We start from the raw sequence: 17,157 nt of genomic DNA on the forward strand, positions 1-17,157 counted from the left end.
CACTGGGGTGAGCCTCCTTAGCAGATGAACCCAGGCTGATGGAGCTGGGCCATGACCTTGAAGGGCCAAGGCTGTGACAGCAGGGACCTCGGGTCCATCTAGCCCACCATGCCTGGGGTGCCTGCCCGGCATCCACCCGCCTGGCATCCACTCATAGCACCTGCTCCTACAATCCCTCCTTCCGGCCAGGCCAGCTCAGTTCCCCCCAGGACAGCCATGAACCCTCCAGAAACCACCCCCCTCGGTGGCCGGGCTCTGCCGTCCCTCCGTGACTCACATGCAGACCCCAAGCATTTACAGGCCACCGGGTCCCCTCAAGCCTGATCTTCCCGGGCAGGGGCCCCTGTCCCGCAGCTTCCCTGCCTGGTTCCTGGGCTGCACCTGAGCCCCCAGATTGGCCCGAGCTTCAGGAACGCACTGTCCTCGCTCTGCCCTGAAGGTGCTGGAGCTCGCAACCGCGAGGCTGTGTGGGCGCCCCTGTCCAGCTAAGGCCCATATCACATGACCCCAGGGCCGTTGAGGTCCTCAGGCTTCCGGGTGCACATGTGGGCTCCAGCCAGGAGAGCAGGAGGCCGCCGTGGTGTCCAGCTGGTTTTGGGACCCAAATGCAGGATTTTGATGAGGCCATGTTTCATGGTCACTGTCGGCCCCACAGGCCTTCCTTTCCCTTTGCATAGCCTCGGGGCCCCTTGCCAGCCCGCCAACGCCCAAGGGCTGGCCAGTCGCTCTGCTGTGTGTGTGCGGTCGGGCAGGGCTTGCAGCTGGTTCACGGTTCTTCTTGTAAGTGACACACGCTCGCATTCACAATAGCTTTACACTAAAGGAAGTCCGGGCTCATGTGAGGAAAATGAGAAAATCACCCGGTGTTCCCCCGTCCAGCAAAACCATGCTGACGGGGACGCGGCTGGGGGCCTCCATCCCTCGTGGTCCCCGCGGCTGGCTGCAGGAGAGAGGGACATGGACCCTTCAGCCGAGCCGGGTGACACTCTGCCGGGTGTGCTGAGCGCGTGGGCGCTGACCTTGGCTTCTGTCTCAGAAGCACTGTGGCACTTGGGTAATTAGAAGGGTGATGACAATTTGTGCCTCTCCAAGGTTGTGAGTAAGCAAATATAGCCTCTCCCTCCAGCTGGCAGGGGAGCCACGGGGAGCTGGGTAGGCCAGCAGGGGTGCTGGGGGTGGGTGCTGCGGTCACAAGACACGGTCACAGAAACAGCCGTGGGCTCTCCCCACCCCGGGACTGGGCACCGCAGGGACCCTGCCTGAATAGTGTCCCCTGGCAGAAGCAAAGCCTCGGGGAGAACCACGCAGCCCACCCATGAGGTCCTGGGCTCCCCGCCTCCCGGGACCCTGCCCGCCGCTCCTGTCACCAGAGGCTCTGGGGAAGCCTGTGGAGGGGGAGGACCCATGAGGCCCAGGCTGAGAACTTGCCATGCTTCCCTGACACCAGCCCCCCCAGGGGCCTTCCAGGAGATACGCATCCCAGTATAGATGCTTCTTCCCTAGATGGGACTTCTCCCGGGGCTGATGAGCACGGAGAGGTCTCCCAGGCTGCATGACCCCCAGGGTCTTTGCAGTGAACTTTCACAAAAACCTGGCTTTCGATGCTCCCTGCTCTCGGGGACCCCCAGTCTGATGCGGAAATGGTTGACTAACCTCACAGCAATGAGTCAGGCCAGCTGAGCACAGTGTGAGATGACCATCTCTGCCTAAGTAGACCTGAGACGGCTTTCCAGAGGCTGGGATGGTTGAGCAGGGTTTTGCGGTATAGTAGGAGTTCGCTGGCGCGCCCAGGTAGGAAGGCAGAGAGCTCAGCCTGAGTGAGGCGGGGAGGAGCGAAGCTGCCGGGTCTGGTGGCCAGAACTGGTGTCCTCAGTTACTCTGCAGGGACTGTCTGCTTCTCAGAGAGCAGAAGGCTTGTGGGCCAGGCACATGCTAGGGGGCCTCGAGGCTGCCTTTCTGAGTGTCTGCAGAGGCCTCTGCTGAGGCTGGAGACGCACATCCCCAGGGGTCCCCTCCAGGCCTGGTAGCTGACCCTCGGGGTGGGGGGGCCGGATCTAGATCTGCAGGCGAGGCCTCCCCTCCTCCCTCCCCCAGAGCCAAAGCTGTCTGGCTTTTGCACACTGAAAGGAAGCCAGACTCTTGCCATTGGCGGGGAAGGCGCGGGGCGCCCAGGGTCCTGCCAGGCCCGTCCCTGCCGAGCCCCGAGCTGCCTCAGTGTCGTCCGTGGCCAGGATGCGGCATCAGCTCATTGCCAGAGCGTGGCGTGGGGCCAAGGTGGCTGGCCGCAGGCCGATGGAGAATGTGGGAGCCTGGGGCCCGTGGGCTCAGTGAGAGCTCAGGAACCAGCCCCGCTCGCGGAGGGCATGGCGCCCGGGAGACGGTAGGACCCTCGTGTCTTCCCTGTGGCTTATTTATAGGCTCGTGATGGTAATTCGTAGCAGCCACCGTGCATGAACCTGCAGCCGCACTGGAGGCCGGCAGCCGGTCCAGCGAGGGTGTGGGGGGCCTTCAGGGCTCTGGTGGGTTTGGGGTCAGGGCTGTGCATGCTGAGGCAGCTCCTGCCGGCCTCTGGCCCCGGCTCGGGGACCCCTGAGCCTCTCTGGCATGTCTTCCAAATGCACGACTGACACGGACAGAGACTTAGCATGTGGCCAGCCCCACTCTGAGCCCCGTGCATGTCTGAGCTCCTTTGTGCTGGGCTCCTGCTCCGGAAGGCTGCCATCCCCATGCCCCAGAAGAGAAAACCGAGCCCTGCTCTCAAGCCACTGAGCACAAGACTTGGACTGGGGCACTGGCTCCAAACCAGTTACCACCCAGCCTCGGAAGTTGTGGTCTCTGGGCCGCTGCCAGCCCCGTGGCCACACACACCACGGAACTGGCTGCTTTGCTGTGGGGAGGAGGTCCGTGCTGGGCAGCCTGCCGCTTTGTGGTTTGCATGAGCATCTCCTCTCCTGTGGACAGAGAGTGTGGTGTCACCTTCCCGGGGAGGACAGAGCACCACCAGGCATCGTCCTCGGTTGGATATGGGGCTTGTGTACAGGCTCACATGGCCCGATTTGTGGTGAGGCCGGGGGCAGTGACCCAGGAGGGGTGAGCCTCGGTTCTCTTGCTTGAAAAGGGGGCTCACACCCAGAGAACCAAAGCTCAAGGCCATTGTGGGGAGGAGGGCACAGCTCGGGGACATAGTAAGTGCTCCGCCAAGACCAGGCCAGCTCCCTGGCTGTTGTAGTGGGAGCCTGTCCTGGGGTCAGGGTCGGGGATCCACGGGCCGTTATGGGGACAGTCCCGTGGCTGGAAGCAGCTGGAGGAAGCGCAGGCCGAGCCTCCCTCACCACCCACTCCGGGCCAGCCCCTCTGTCATTGAGAAACCCGCTCCTGCCCATCTGGGCAGCAGCCCTCAGCTCATAAAGCAGCTACCCTGAGACCAGGTGTGCGTCCATGAGGACCGAGGAGTTCAGAAACGCACTTGCCTTCCAAGAAGGGCTTCTTGTTGGGTGCCCTTGGCAGAGCCCCCTGGGGCTGCTGGGAGACCCGACTTTGACCCTGGCTCCGGCTCCCCACTCCCCTGCCACGGGCTTGCCCACAGAGCCCCTGGAGGGTCCTCCCCTCGTGGATCCTCGCAGGTGTGGCAGGCTCGGGGTGGGGGTGAGTTCCCCGTCACTGAAGGCACATGAGGGGTTTATCGTTTAGCCGTGTGGTGCGGCCACACAGAGCAAGTGGAATCCTGCCCGTGGGGAGAAGGGAGGGGAAGCAAGGTCTGCGCGGCAGGCGGCCCCGGGTGGGCAGTGAGGGGGCGGCTGGACGTCTCGCGGCGTCTCCCTCCACCCCAGACTCCGATGCAGCGATGTTTGGGAATGCAGGCTTCAGACCGCACAGACTTCTCTGTCAGGGCCCGAGGGCAAATATTCCAGGTCCTGTGGGCTCGAAAGACTCACTGAGGCCCCTGTGAATGGCCACGGACTCCAGCTGTGCCCCAATAAAACTTTATTTACAAGAGCAGGTGGCGGGCCAGATTCAGTCCGCGGCAGCGGCTTGCGGGTCCCAGCGGCAGGGGACGCAGGCTCTGCTAGAAGCCCCAGAGGAAGAGTGGCGGCTGTGGGAGGCGAGGACACCTGGGAGCTCCCCAGACCCAGACGCCGCCACGCCTCTTTGGGGCTCCGCCTGCCCCCGGCCCCCGGCTCCCCTCATTCACAGCCTTGCAGTTGGTCTGACGGCTTCAGGCAGATGCTTAAAAAAACACTCTGAGCAGAGCTCCGGCTTTCAGAGGCGTGTTCGGCCCCCGTTTGCGTCCCAAGCTGGAAGCAGGAGTCCCCAGAGGACACGTGTGCTGTTGCGGCTGTCGTGCTTCCTGGGACCGCCTTCCTTGGCCCCAGGCTGCCCCTGCCAGCCTCCCTTGCCTGGGGAGGACAGAAGTTTCTGGTCCTGTTGATCTGGACGCTGTCCCTCCAGCGAGACCCCAGGGAACTCTGAGGCCCTGGCATCGGGAGGCCCATGGGCTGAGTCCTCTGTTCCCCTGCAGGAGAACTGTATCGAGTCTCCCTGAGAAGACAGAGGTTCCCAGCCCAGGGAAGCATCGAGATCCACGAAGACAATGAGGTGGGCTGGCTTCTGGGGTGTCTGGGCCGCCGCCAGTCAGGAGTCCTGGTTGGGAGACTTCCTCACCCTAGGACTTGCTGTGCGCCCCTGCGTAGGTGCTTGTCCTGCTCTGGGCTGCTGGCTCCCAGGGGAACAAGAACGGTCTCGTGGGACTCTCCCCGCCCTGATAACAGGGGCTTGGCCAGCCTGCTGCCCCTGTGCCACCCTCAGAATGCACAGGAGGCCCCGCCACGCGGGGAGCTGAGACAGGCCAGCCACAGCTGTGTGTGCAACGGCGTGTCCCTGCCTCCTGTCTATCCCGACCTGTGTCCTTCTCAGGAAGGCTGCCCACAGCGCTCCTGCAAGACGCACGTCCTCCTGCTGGTGCTGCATGGGGGGAGCATCCTGGACACGGGCGTGGGGGACCCGTCCTGCAAGGCGGCCGACATCCACACCTTCGGCTCGGTGCTGGAGAAAGTCACGCGAGCCCACTTCCCGGCGGCCCTGGGCCACATCCTCATCAAGTTCGTGCCCTGCCCTGCTGTCTGCTCCGATGCCTTTTCCCTCGTCTCTAAGTGAGTCTACGTCCTTCCTGCCCTTTTGGAGAGGTGGCGGAGGGGTCAGTGGGGATGACATGGAGGGGCTCCCCACCCGGCGCACCCCTGCGGCGTAGGGTCCCGAGCGACCAGGAGCACAGGGCTGGAAAGTGGTCAGTGGGAGTCCAGAGCCCTGCACAGCCCTGCAGCACGAGCTCCTCTGCCGGACCCCCTAGATGCTGCAGACCTGCTCCTGGGGCTCACTAGACGCCGGTCTCCTGGCCCAGAGGAGGATGCCGAGGCCCCAAGAGGCGAAGCCAGTTCCCCCGGGGGTACCCGGCCCCTGGAGGTGGGAGTCAAACCTGGGCAGCCTTGCTTTTGAGCCACAGTCAGAGCCCAGTGGGCATGTGTATTCTGATGCAGTGGGCACTGGGCCCCACAGACGCCCGGGGAGGACCCAGGGGACGGCCCTGTCCCAGTGTCCTCGTCTGTATGAAGTGGACAGTCATGTCCCAAGTTCCTGCTGGAGACCGTGAAGGTCCCGCGTGCTGGTGCAGCACGCAGAGCAAGGGGTCAGCTGTGACCCAGCTTCGTCCTTGGGAGGGGACAGTGCATCCCATGGACTGGGCCAGGTGGGGGACGTTGCAGAGACCCCGGCTGGAGGGGTTGAGGCAGTGCATTTGCTGGGCCTGGGGCCTTTGTCCAGACCTGCCCCTGGTCCCTGGTGCGGAGAGCAGGGTGTGCGGGGCCCACTGTTCCCTCTGAGACACGGGAAAGTCTCCTCTGCCTTTAGGACCCGAGCAACCTCTTTGCTGACCTACCTGTGGTCACGGGACACACAGGGCAGGTCTCCGTCCAAGCTGGAAGGAGGGACGGCTTGAGTCAGTAGTCCCCCGACCCGATGTGATTCTTGTCAAATGCAGGGCCCTGGGGCTCAGCCCTGGGGCCCCCGTGGTCGGGGGGGGGGAGGAGCCCTGGACTCTACCTGTGGCACAGCTGCTCTGGGCACCTGCTCTGCAGTGGGACTTGGGAAACAGGCTCTTCCCCACTCCAGCCGTCAGGAGCTACCGTGTCCCCAGTAACCGATATCGGGACCCCGGGCCCTCGCCCACCAGATGGCTGACCTCCAGAACTGGGTCAGCCAGGCCTGGCCTGATCACCAGGAAGATGGATGGCCCGACCGCTCAAGGGGAGGGTGGGGACAGCCTCTCTCCCCCAGGCGGCTCCTCGCCAGGCCATCCATCACGCCAGGCACTGCCGGGAGGGAGCTCTTACTCAGCTAATTAAAATCTCTCCGGCAGCAATTGAGGCCTGTTTCCTCTAATTTGTGTTCTTTGGAGATGAGGAATGGCTGTAAGGCCAGCCTTGCCCTCCATGAGGGCTCTGCCACCTGCTCAGGAAACCCTGAGCCTGGTCGCCTGTCCTGCTTCCTGCGCAGTCCCCAGTGGGTTCGTCAGCCTGAGCTCGGGCTGTGGGCAGAGGGCTGGTCCTCTGCCCAGTGAGGCCTGACGTCCCAGGGGACAGAGGCGGGCCAGGTGGGGGTGTGGGCTGGGGTGCGCGCCGGGGTCTGGTCCCAGAGGGGTCTGAGCCACGCACAGATGGAGGGGCTTGCTGGAGGGGAAGCAGGGAAACGAAGGTGCCGGACTGTCCACTGGCCTTGGAGATGCTGTAGGGCAAGGTTTCTTAGTCCCTTCTGGGATCCCACCTTTCACAAGGGTCACAAAGGCTGTGACCCTCTCCTGAGAAGGATGGACACAGGTCACGTGTGCAGCTGTGTGCCCATCTCCAAGCAGTGGCTGACACGGGACCCCATGCCTAGAAGGCTCTCCTTCCTCCTTCCAACATCCCTGAAGCCGTCCTTGAGACCTAGGCCAAAGTCCGCCTCCTCTAGGAAGTCTGCTCTAATGATATGTCCCCCATCCCCAGTCCACACCAGGTGGCTTCCCCACAGTGGCGGTGTCCCTTGGGGCTCAGCAGAAGAGGGCAGGGAAGGCAGCTGTCCCAGGAGACCCCAGGCCCACATCCCAGGCTGGTGCGGGCGGAGTCATGACAGCGCACAGGGGAGTCAGCGCAGTCTGCCCCCAAGCCCCCCGCCTGTGCCCTGTTTCCTCTGGTTCTCACTCAGCCCCTCCCCTAGAGCCCCGAGCAGGGGCCTAACCATGGCCAGCTCGTGCCTGTGCTCCCTTCTGCCCAGTGTGCAGCCCCACACCGGCCCCTGCCTGAGCCTGGCTGGGCTTCCCTTGACCCTGTCTGCAGCCTGAACCCCTACAGCCACGATGACGGCGGCCTCGGCAACAGCCAGGACCACGTCCCTCTGGCTGCCCTGCCCCTGCTGGCCATCTCCTCCCCGCGCTACCAGGACGCGGTGGCGACCGTCATTGAGCGAGCCAACCAGGTCTACGCGGAGTTCCTCAGGTCTCCGGATGGGCTTGGCTTCAGTGGGCAGGTAGGACGGCCTCCCCGACCTGCCCTGCCCTAGCCCGACCCAGGCCCGAGTCTGACCCCTGCGACACCCTGGCCTGAGCCGTCGTCATGCCCACCATGACCGCAGCCTGAGCATCCATCCCCTGGCGGGCTCTGTCGTGTCTCACGGAGACAGGTTCTTTCCTCTCCCGTGGACAGGCATCCGGTGCTCTGGCTGGGTGGGGAGTGCAGGGTCAGCAGTGGGCAGCCTTGGTCCCAGCCGTGTCTTCTCCAGGTGTGTCTCATCGGGGACTGTGTGGGGGGCCTCCTGGCCTTCGACGCCATCTGCTACAGCGCGGGGCCCTCGGGGGACAGCCCGGGCAGCAGCAGCCGGAAGGGGAGCATCAGCAGCACGCAGGTGCAGGCCGGACGGCAGGGACAAGGTGGTGGGACAGGCCGGGGGTCTGGCTCCGGGAGGGGCCTCTCCTGGGGGAGGTGACGTCAGCCCCACACACGTGTCCGAGGTGATTTGCCTGGGTGGGTGGCTTCGCAGCCCTACGGGACTGGGGCCTGGCGCGGGCTGGGTCTAGAGTCCCAAGGGCCGCCAGACCCCGGCTCCCTCGGGAGCGCCCCCCCCGCATCTCAGGACAGAGGGCTTGGCGTCTCCGGTGGCATCTCCAGTGGCAGCAATGCCCTTCTGTCCTCTGTGTGGCCCCAAAGGATAGCCCGGTTGTGGTGAGCGAGGCGTGCAGTCTGGCCGGCAGCAAGCGCCTCAGCAGGAGCAGCATCGACGTGTCCAGCGCGCCCGAGGACGAGGAGCCTCAGAGACCGTTGCCTCGGAAACAGAGCGACTCGTCCACCTATGACTGTGAGGCCGTTGCCCAGCATCACACCTTCCTGTCAAGGTGAGCGCCCCTTCTTGCGCCGTGTCCGCGGCAGAGGGGACCCGGCCTCGGAGGTGGCCTGTGCCCTGCCCCTGCTCCGCTCCGGACCGGCAGGGACCCGGGACAGCTCGGCCCCTCCCCGGGCCTCGCTGCCCCCTGCCCCGCCGACGGTTCTGAGGAGGTGGTCCGAGAGCAGACAGGGTGTGTTTCGGGAACGGCCCCAGGAGTGTGCTCTCCGTATTCCCCCGAGGGCCACAGAGGCCCCCACGGGGGAGCTTCTGGGGTCACATGGCCCGTGTCCTCGGGCCCCAGGCCCCAGGGTGCTGCCTCCTGCCCAGAGCTCTGTGAGTTGCCTGCACCCGCACTCAGGACTCAGGCCGGTGCTGGCCCACGCGGGGAGGGACGCCCTGGCCTCTGTCCTCTCTGCTTCCTGCCCCCTTTCTTACCGTGACCTGTCCTGGGAGGTCATCACAGACTCTGCAAAGCAGACCTGCTCTGGGCGTGTCCACGGCCCTCTTCCACGTGCACCATTCATGTGCTTCCCGCACGGGTTTCCTTGGACAAAACCCCTCGTCTCGCGACCGTTCCTGACTTTTTCCCACGTGATAAGTAGTAGGGAGCATTCTCCAAGGGGAGTATTTCATCAGTGAGGACGTCTCACCTGGTCGCAGGACTCCAATCCAGGGCTTCTCCCAGCTCTTGGGACTTGCAGGCGGAGCCCCGGGGACCCTCCCTGTGCGAAGACGGTCCCGAGGGTCAGGGCTGTGTCCCAGGCGCCCTCCAGGAGGGGACTCGGCCAGAGCAAAGGCTCTGCGTTGCCGAGGCTCAAACCGTAACGCAGCTCATGTCTGGGTTGCAAAGTGAAACCACGACCTTCCCGGTTCTCCCCTTTACGAGGGCCCGGATCTGGAGAGTGGGAAGAGGTCGGCGGCTTTGCTCTGTGCTGTGGGGACAGGTGGCCGTCTCTCGGGCAGTGACATAGCTGGCGTGTGGTAGGGACCGTCCGGATCCCCCACGCGGACCGCCCAGCCCCAGCGCCGTCCTCACCATGAGAGGCTTGCGGTGCACAGAGGGGTGTCCGGCCTTCAGGTCCAGCTCCCGGACGCTCGCTTGCAGAGGGCAGGCCGCTCACCAGCACTGGTCCTGTTGGGACCCTGTTGTGACCTCCAAGATCCCCTCCCACGCCCACCTCGAGGGTTCTGGCTGAATCCGCGTGCGCTTAACCGATGCCTGGATCAGGGCCCCGGACGGTCTTAACCTCTGAGCTGCGCTTCCAGGCCAGCTGGCAGGTCAGGGAGGCCCCCAGCTCTGCAGCCTGTCTGTCTGGCCTTGCACTCCTGTCCCCGACAGGGTGTCCGCCTGGGCTCTGAGGGGCAGCGGTGCCTGGGGTGGGACTGGTTGGGATTTGCGGGGTTTTCTCCGCCTCCTTTCTCCGCAGGCTGCAGGGGAGGGAGGTGACAGCTGGCTGCATCTGTGTCTGCCCGCTGTGAAGCCCCTGGGGCCATGTGTGTGGGCTGGGCCTCCCTACAGAGCCAGCACCATGGGGCGGGGCTGCCCACGGGCACGGTGCTCCATGTTCCGAAGTCCTCAGCCCCGCTGTGAAAATACAGTGCTGTCGGAGGGTGGCCACGAGCGTCTGTCCGAGAGTCGCTTCTGGCTGCCCGCCAGCCCTGGCACCGGAGCCCCCTAGGTGGAGGGCCAGTGACCCCAAAGCCTCCCACCTGGCCCTCAGAGGACACGCGGGCGGGCCGTGGCGGCTGGTACAGAGCCAGTGCAGACATGGAGGGCCGGGCTCTTCCTGCTCAGCCCGCATGCAGTCCCTAACAGCCCCGCCGGCTCTCTCCCTCCCCGGGACAGCATCCACTCCAGCGTGCTGAAGGATGAGGCTGAGCCCCCTGCGCCCAGGGCATCCCAGCCACCTGAGGTCAGCCTGGGCCGCCTCGACTTCGACGTGTCCGACTTCTTCCTCTTCGGCTCGCCCCTGGGCCTGGTCCTGGCCATGCGGAGGACGGTGCTGCCCGGGCTGGACGGTGGGTGGCCTGGGCCATGGCCCTAGGGGCCTTGTGTCTCTGCAGCAGCCATCAGGCCCTCCATCTGGGGGAGAGGGTGGGGCACAGGGAGAGCGAAGGGATGGGGTTGGGGGAGACGGCCGTGTCCCCTGATGGGGCAAAGGCGCGGGGGGCTCTCACACCCCTGTTCAGAGACGCCATGTGTGCTCCCTGCTGCCCTCCTTCCGCGGCATGCAGGCTCACAGACCTGTGGCAGCCGGTCAGCACACCCGGACCCCCAGCCTGGGACGGCTGCCCCACCCCCCCCACTGACCTACAGCTCACGACCTGCTCCAACCAGTGCTGTCACAGGGGAGTCCCAGAGACTAGGGCACCTCGAGGCTCTGCACTCCAGGACTTCTCAAACTCCTTTTGCAGCAGAGCTCCCCCAACGTGCACCTGATGGGACAGAAGAGAAGGGGGAGCCCTGCCGGAGCAGGCTGGGGGGTGAGGCAGAATCCCATGGCCGCCCTCGGTGTTGCCAAGGAAACCTAGGGCTCCCGGACACTGGAGCGGCCAGTCTCCTGAGCCTGGCTGGCGGGGAGCCTCAGTGGAGACGCCTGCTGGTCTGCGGGAGGAGTGTTCTGCCGCTCTGGCCACTGGAGCCCAGGGGCTGGGCCTCTGGGGAGGGGGCCGCTGTCTGCCCTATCTGCCCAGGCAGCGGCTACGTGAGAGCAGGACGGGTTTGCCGGAGTCTGACCAGGAGAGAGCAGGGGGCAGGGCGGCTGCCTGAGCAAGGACACCGGAGAAGGGGACACGAAGGCTGGGTGGGGAGCCGCAGCGCTGGGCACCTGCTGCCGCTCCTGGGGGCGGGGGCTGAGCGCGGGACTCAGCGTGGCGGCTGTGCTCCTGTGCGTAGCCGGGTCGTGGCAGGTTCCTGAGCAGGGGGTGGGCGACTCAAAGCTGCACTCGGGGGTGGGGGGGCAGGAACTAGAAGGCCCCGTGCACCCTCTCACCCGCAGGCCTCCACGTGCGCCCCGCCTGCGGCCAGGTGTACAGCTTCTTCCACTGTGCCGACCCCTCGGCCTCACGGCTGGAGCCCCTGCTGGAGCCCAAGTTCCACCTGGTGCCGCCGGTCAGCGTTCCCCGCTACCAGAGGTTCCCGCTGGGTGACGGACAGTCCCTCCTCCTGGGTAGGCTCGCGGGGTTTGCGAGCGTGCTGGGCCCCGGGCTGGCCCCACCAGCTTGCCGACGGGGGACCAGCCCCCGCAGAGCAGGTCTGCAGGCTCTAGATGGACAGGTGGTAGGGGAAGCAGCCGCCTCGCCTGCCTTCCCAGCCCTCGGCGGTGTGCACCTGCTCTGCGGGAGGCGATGGGGGGCTCAGGCCCTGCACCCCGGTGGCTTCCCGCGGCTAGCACCAGCATATGGCCCGAGCTGCTGACCTGGACTGCAAGTCCAGGGGTCCACGCTGGGTGCTGACGCTGGAGGGGCAGGTCTGGGAGTGTCCCAGCCTGGTGGGCATCACGCAAGGGGGGGCCTTGGACCATGGCACTGGGACAGGTGGGGACGAGCTGTAGGACAGGGATCCAGAGGAACTTTGCAGGGGGAGCAGGGACACGGCAGCTGGGGGACGGCCAGTGACCTCTGGGGCTCAAGTGGGGTGAGCCAGGCAGGGGCGGGGAGGCCTGGATTGGACGGTGGCCCAGGTGAGGAAGCCTGTTGTGAGCTCCAGACCAGGTCGGGGGGAGCTGCTGGGCCTGCGATTCGTTCAGGCTTAAAAACCAGCCCAGCCCCGATCTGTAACAGAAACTTAATTTCCAAAAGTCCCAAGAGTCAGGAGCTCCCACTGACAGAAGTGGCTCCGCACCTGCCCCCGTGCACCTTCGAATGCGTGGCCCTGCCCCGGGCTGGAGAGCCATGCGGCCCACGCGGCCCAGGGAGGCTTTTGTATGAGCGAGCATGTGGTTCCGGGTCACCTGCGACCTCAGCCCGTGCTCCACAGCTTGTGCCTGCACGACCCATGCCTTGGAAAAGGTCAGGGCTGCAGAAGGCCCATCGGGGGCCCCAAGGGGTGGGCGGTGCGGGCTGGGGGACCCAGGACCATGGCCCAACTGTGACATGACCCCCACAGCGGATGCCCTGCGTGCCCACAGTCCCCTCTTCCTGGAGGGCAGCTCACGGGACAGCCCGCCGCTTCCGGACGCCCCCTCCTCGTCTCCCCAGGGCCTGAGGGCCCAGCGCCCGGAACGGAGGACGAGCCAGGACAGCTCCCATAGTGAGAGCTCGGCGTCCTCGGACAGCCTGGCACCAGTGGGTGCCTCCCACGGTGAGTGAAGGTCCTTGGGGCCCCACCTAGTCGGAAGTCGAGGGGGCCTCCCCAGGGCAGCTGTAGAGGGCAGGCCAGGAGCCGCAGAGGAAGTCCAGACTGAGCCCTGAGCTTTGGGCCTGGACAGGGCCCTGTGGACCGAGCCCTGGCCTAGACTGACCTCAGCCCCCGCCCGAGCCCTCTCCCCAGCGTTCAGTTTTCCCACTGGGAGTCCCTGCATCCCGGGATGAGAGTGGACGTCTCTGTGGGGCCGGCGCCCACTGCCAGTGACCATGTGCAGCCCCCGCCCTGGGGGCAGGCGGGCGAGGGGCTGTGGGAGGCCGGGGGCTCCGTGCTTTGGGCCCACACGGCCCCGCGGGTCAGTCGGGGCCCAAGCAGGCCACGCTGTCCTCACCCCACTGTCGCGCCCACAGTCACAGCCAGGTGGTGGGGCGCCAGGCGCATTGACTACGCCCTGTACTGCCCTGATGTCCTGACGGCCTTCCCCACCATGGCCCTGCCACACCTCTTCCACGCCAGCTACTGGGAGTCCACGGACGTGGTGGCCTTCATCCTGAGACAGGTGCGGCGCCCCTCCCCGGAAGGCCCGTCCCGGCGCGTGGGGGAGGGCTGCCTTGCCCGCCACCCTGGGCCCCGGAGCCGTCAGCCAGGCCGGGGTCATGCGGTCAGGCGGTCGGTCGCCAGACGAGCACTGGCTTTGGGTCGGTGCTTTCTAGAAAACGCAGGAGAGAGTACCTGGGTCGACGTCCCCGTCTTCAGACACAGAGACAAGTGGTCAGTGGCTACTCCTCCAAGGGGCTCAGTGTCCTCAGAGAGGCTGGGGGCCAGGGGTGCCTGTGTCCACGAGAAGCCACGGCTGGGTTCAGGCGAGGGAGGGCAACCCGCCGACGGGACTTGTTGGGGGGAACCCGCGTCTGCTGCTTGATGGGCTGGAGAGCCGGAGCCCCGCTGTGAGGCCAGCCTGGGAGCCCAACGCAGGGACGGCAGCCGGGTGCTGGCTGTGATGGAGGGGGGGTCCCCGAGCACCAGGGGGGTAGCTTCTAGGTTTGGGGAGGAGCAGGGCCAGGCTGGGATGCGGGAAGCCAAGTCTGAGGTCTGGACCTGGAAGAGGGGGTGCCGGCTGGGGGTTGGGGTCCGGAGCTCAGGGCAGACGTGGACGGCATGTAAGGCAGTGACGGGCACGGTGCCCCGACTCCCGCGTGTGTGCTGCCCCACACCGGCAGCTCTCCGCTCCAGCGGGCTGTCTGTCAAAGCAGCCCAGCTCTGAGCCCACCTACCTGGGGGCCCCATCCGATCCCACAGGCTGGGGGTTCGGCCCCCCCGGGCTGCCAGCTATCGCAAGAACGAACCCCAGGTGCAGGTGGTCGCCAGGTCGTCCGACAAGCCTGCCTTGGGTTTGATCAGGTCGCGAGAGCGGCTCCCAGACCCCAGAGAAACCCTTCACTTACGGGATCGTCAGTGTGTTGGGCATGACTCGGGAACAGCGGGTGAAAGAGAGGCTCAGGGCGACGTGCGGGATGGGGGCAGAGCCGCCGTGCCCCAGCCAGCACCACTGTCCCCCAATCTCCATGCGTCACAACCCAGAAGCTCTACAAACCACCTCCTTCTGGGTTTCCGTGGACGCCTCACTCCCCAGCAGGACGGGTCAAATCAGTGGCTGCTGCTGATTGATTCGACCTCCACCGAGGTCGGGACTGGGGTTCTCCCAGCCACTGGCTCCCCCCTAGGTGGGGCCCAAATGCCCCTCACTAACAAACAAAGGACACCTATAGTCCCCCAGTGTTCAGGAGGTGGCAAGGATTTAGGAGATCTGTGCGGAACCGGCCAAAGGCCAGATCTGTGGTCACGCGCCCCCGGATGCGGAGGGAGTCCCCTGGGGAGGGAGCCTGGGATCTGGAGGACTCAGGACAGTCCGGGAGGGCGGGGCAGCAGCAGGAGGGGAGCAGACCTCTGAGCGGGCAGGGTGCAGTCAGGGGGCCTCCTGGAGAACGGTGCTGGGGCCTGGGGCGAGCCTGCCAGCCGCAGGTACAGGAGGGAGGTGGGGCAGGTGGGAGCCTTGCATGGGGTGAGTGTTTCATGGGGTATGACCGTGGGAGCCACGGAGAGATGCCACGGTTCTGGGAGGCACAGAGACCATCCTCGGGACGAGCACTGGAGCAGCATCTTCGGGGGATAGAGAGTACGCCCAGTGCGGAGGGGCCAAGCAGGGGGGCTGTGTGGGGAGTGCGGCAGGAGCAAGGCCCGGAGCAGGCAGAAGGGGCCACAGCCAAGCCCCTGAGATTTCTGGAGCCCTGGGTCCTGCTGGGTCCTGCCGGGTCCTGGGGCTCCCAGCCCCCCTGAGTGTCCCAGGCTGGCAAGTGGGCCTGACGCCCCAGACAGAGGGAGCCGGGCGGCCCCGGGTTGACCTGAAGCCCTGTTCCCTCGCTGTCCGTCAGGTTATGCGCTACGAGACGGTGACCGTCAAGGAGAGTGCGGGTCTGGACCCCACGGCGCTGAGCCCCGCCAAGCCCCGGGAGAAGTGGCTCCGTAAGCGGACGCAGGTCAAGTTGCGGGTGCGTGCACCGTGGCTGCTGGGAGCGGGGGCGCGGGGACCTGGGCTCCAGGGGTGGCTGGCTCGGGGGAGATGCTGGCTCCGGAGGAATTGCTGGAGGTACGGCCTCCATAGGTGTGACCTGAGTCAGAGTGCTGTCCATGACCGTGGGGCTTGTGCCCCGAGTGTGGCCTGCTGTGGTACTTGCCAGGACAGAGGGAGAGGAAGAAGACGGAGCAAAGGACTCTCAGGCCAGGCCACGCAGGGCTTCGTGAGCAAGAGTCACCTCTGCGGGGTGTTGAAGTATGAATAGGAGTTTGGGAGGCATAAGTGCACGTGCCGACTTGGCCAACTGTCCTCGAGTGTGGGTGAGGCCACTGTTTCCCGTGTGGCAGGGAGCAAGGGCCTAGGACGGAGCCCCTGCCCTGGTGGGCCCCTCGAGTCTGGTGGGAACATTGGCTGTGCACCCTGAGGTGATCAGTGCTGCGTGGACCGGCAGTTTTTGTGAACACACGTATTGAGACAGAGCTGCGTTTGACACCACGTGTACACCTGTGCGGCTCCATGGACCTCGGCAGGGTCACCGATGTACGCAGACCTCACTGCCGTCTGTTCTGGAACACACTCATGGCCTCGGGGGCAGACGCCTTGCTCGTGCCCCTCAGCACCCCACCGCCCGTCGATTCCCCCACCTCCATGTGCGGGTCACACAGCGTGCTGTCGTCTGCATCTGGCTTCTCTTGTGGGGCGTCTGCGTTCCAGGCGCCTCTGTGGCCGAGCAGTCTCCCTCGCAGGGACCTACCGTTGTCCCGTTCACTGGCTGCCGGGCGATCTGGGGCTCCTCCTTCATCTGCTGGAAGCAATGCTGTCAGCCTTCGGCAGATACAAGTTCTCACTCTGGGGGTGCAGACCCGGCAGGGAAGGGTGGCTCGGAGCGGCAGCTGCTATCTGTCTGTGGGAGGAGCCGGCGAGCTCCTCCAAGGAGGCTGCACGGTTTTGCACCCTGTGGGGTGGGGGGCAGCGATAAGGGGTCCCGCCACCCTGGCAAGTGCACGTGGGGTCTCCTGGTGGCGTGGCTCTGCGTTCCCCGGTGACAGGCAATACGGGCATCTTCCATGGTTTATTTGCATGATCAACTCTTCACCCTTGAGAGTTCTTGGGGGGGGCCTGTGGCGACTGTGTCTAGGTCAGGATCCTGACTGCTTCCTCCCTGTGTGCCCAGCGCCCAGCTCAGGGACCCATGCCCTCGAGGGGCCTGTGCTGAATCACATGCAGGGGCTTCCTGTCGAGGTGCTGGTGCTGGGCTGGCCTTTAGGCCACGCATATTTGGGGCACCGGGGTGAGCCGCGGCTGGGCCGGGAGCAACGGGACGCGTGCCAGAAGGTTCACGCGGGGTCAGCCGAGGATCGGGACTGCATCCCGGGCGCGACAAGTCCACGGTGCTTTCCAAAGAGGGTTGGAGGGGAGCCCAGGCAGGTGTGGGGAGAGCGCTGGAGGGGGACGGTCACTGGCTTGAGGGATTCAGGTCTCGGAGCGAGGCCGAGCGTGGTGGGTGGGAGGGAGGCCTCGGAGCCGTGGGGTGAGCAGAAGCCACAAGTGCAAGGACAGGGGTGGCGGGAGGTCACAGACGAGATGACTCGGTGTCTAGGAGGCCCCAGAGCATGGTGCAGGCTCCCGCGGCCTCCTCAGGCCATGGCCTTCTCACGCGCTCCCTCCACTCTGGCCCATCCCCCCACCCCAGTAAATGGCTGCGGGATGTGAGCCAGGACCCGGGAAGGAGGACAGTCAGGGGACCGGCTGCTGCTGTGCAGGACGGTCAGGAGCAGAGCAAGCTCATCTGTCCCTGGAGACAGCGTTGGAGTCCGTGGGCCCGTTTCTTGAGGATCCCATGGAACCCGGCTCAGAAGGTCTGCCA

At 65.7% G+C, this 17,157-nt stretch overlaps 1 protein-coding gene across 1 annotated transcript in view; it reads left to right on the forward strand.

The window, feature by feature from the left end:
- PITPNM3 (PITPNM family member 3) overlaps window positions 1-17,157 on the forward strand; it is a 58,498-nt gene that overhangs the window by 30,972 nt on the left and 10,369 nt on the right. The window contains exons 5-14 of the mRNA XM_045083172.1: window positions 4,520-4,596; window positions 4,915-5,150; window positions 7,368-7,557; window positions 7,810-7,932; window positions 8,235-8,419; window positions 10,256-10,428; window positions 11,409-11,579; window positions 12,518-12,712; window positions 13,126-13,274; window positions 15,148-15,264. Of these exons, the coding sequence (XP_044939107.1) occupies window positions 4,520-4,596; window positions 4,915-5,150; window positions 7,368-7,557; window positions 7,810-7,932; window positions 8,235-8,419; window positions 10,256-10,428; window positions 11,409-11,579; window positions 12,518-12,712; window positions 13,126-13,274; window positions 15,148-15,264 (1,616 nt within the window). The remainder of the gene's footprint in view (window positions 1-4,519; window positions 4,597-4,914; window positions 5,151-7,367; window positions 7,558-7,809; window positions 7,933-8,234; window positions 8,420-10,255; window positions 10,429-11,408; window positions 11,580-12,517; window positions 12,713-13,125; window positions 13,275-15,147; window positions 15,265-17,157) is intronic.

Source organism: Mustela putorius, unplaced genomic scaffold (assembly GCF_011764305.1).
Source record: "Mustela putorius furo isolate JIRA1106 unplaced genomic scaffold, ASM1176430v1.1 tig00000695_pilon_pilon_pilon, whole genome shotgun sequence".
Taxonomy (NCBI): domain Eukaryota; kingdom Metazoa; phylum Chordata; class Mammalia; order Carnivora; family Mustelidae; genus Mustela; species Mustela putorius.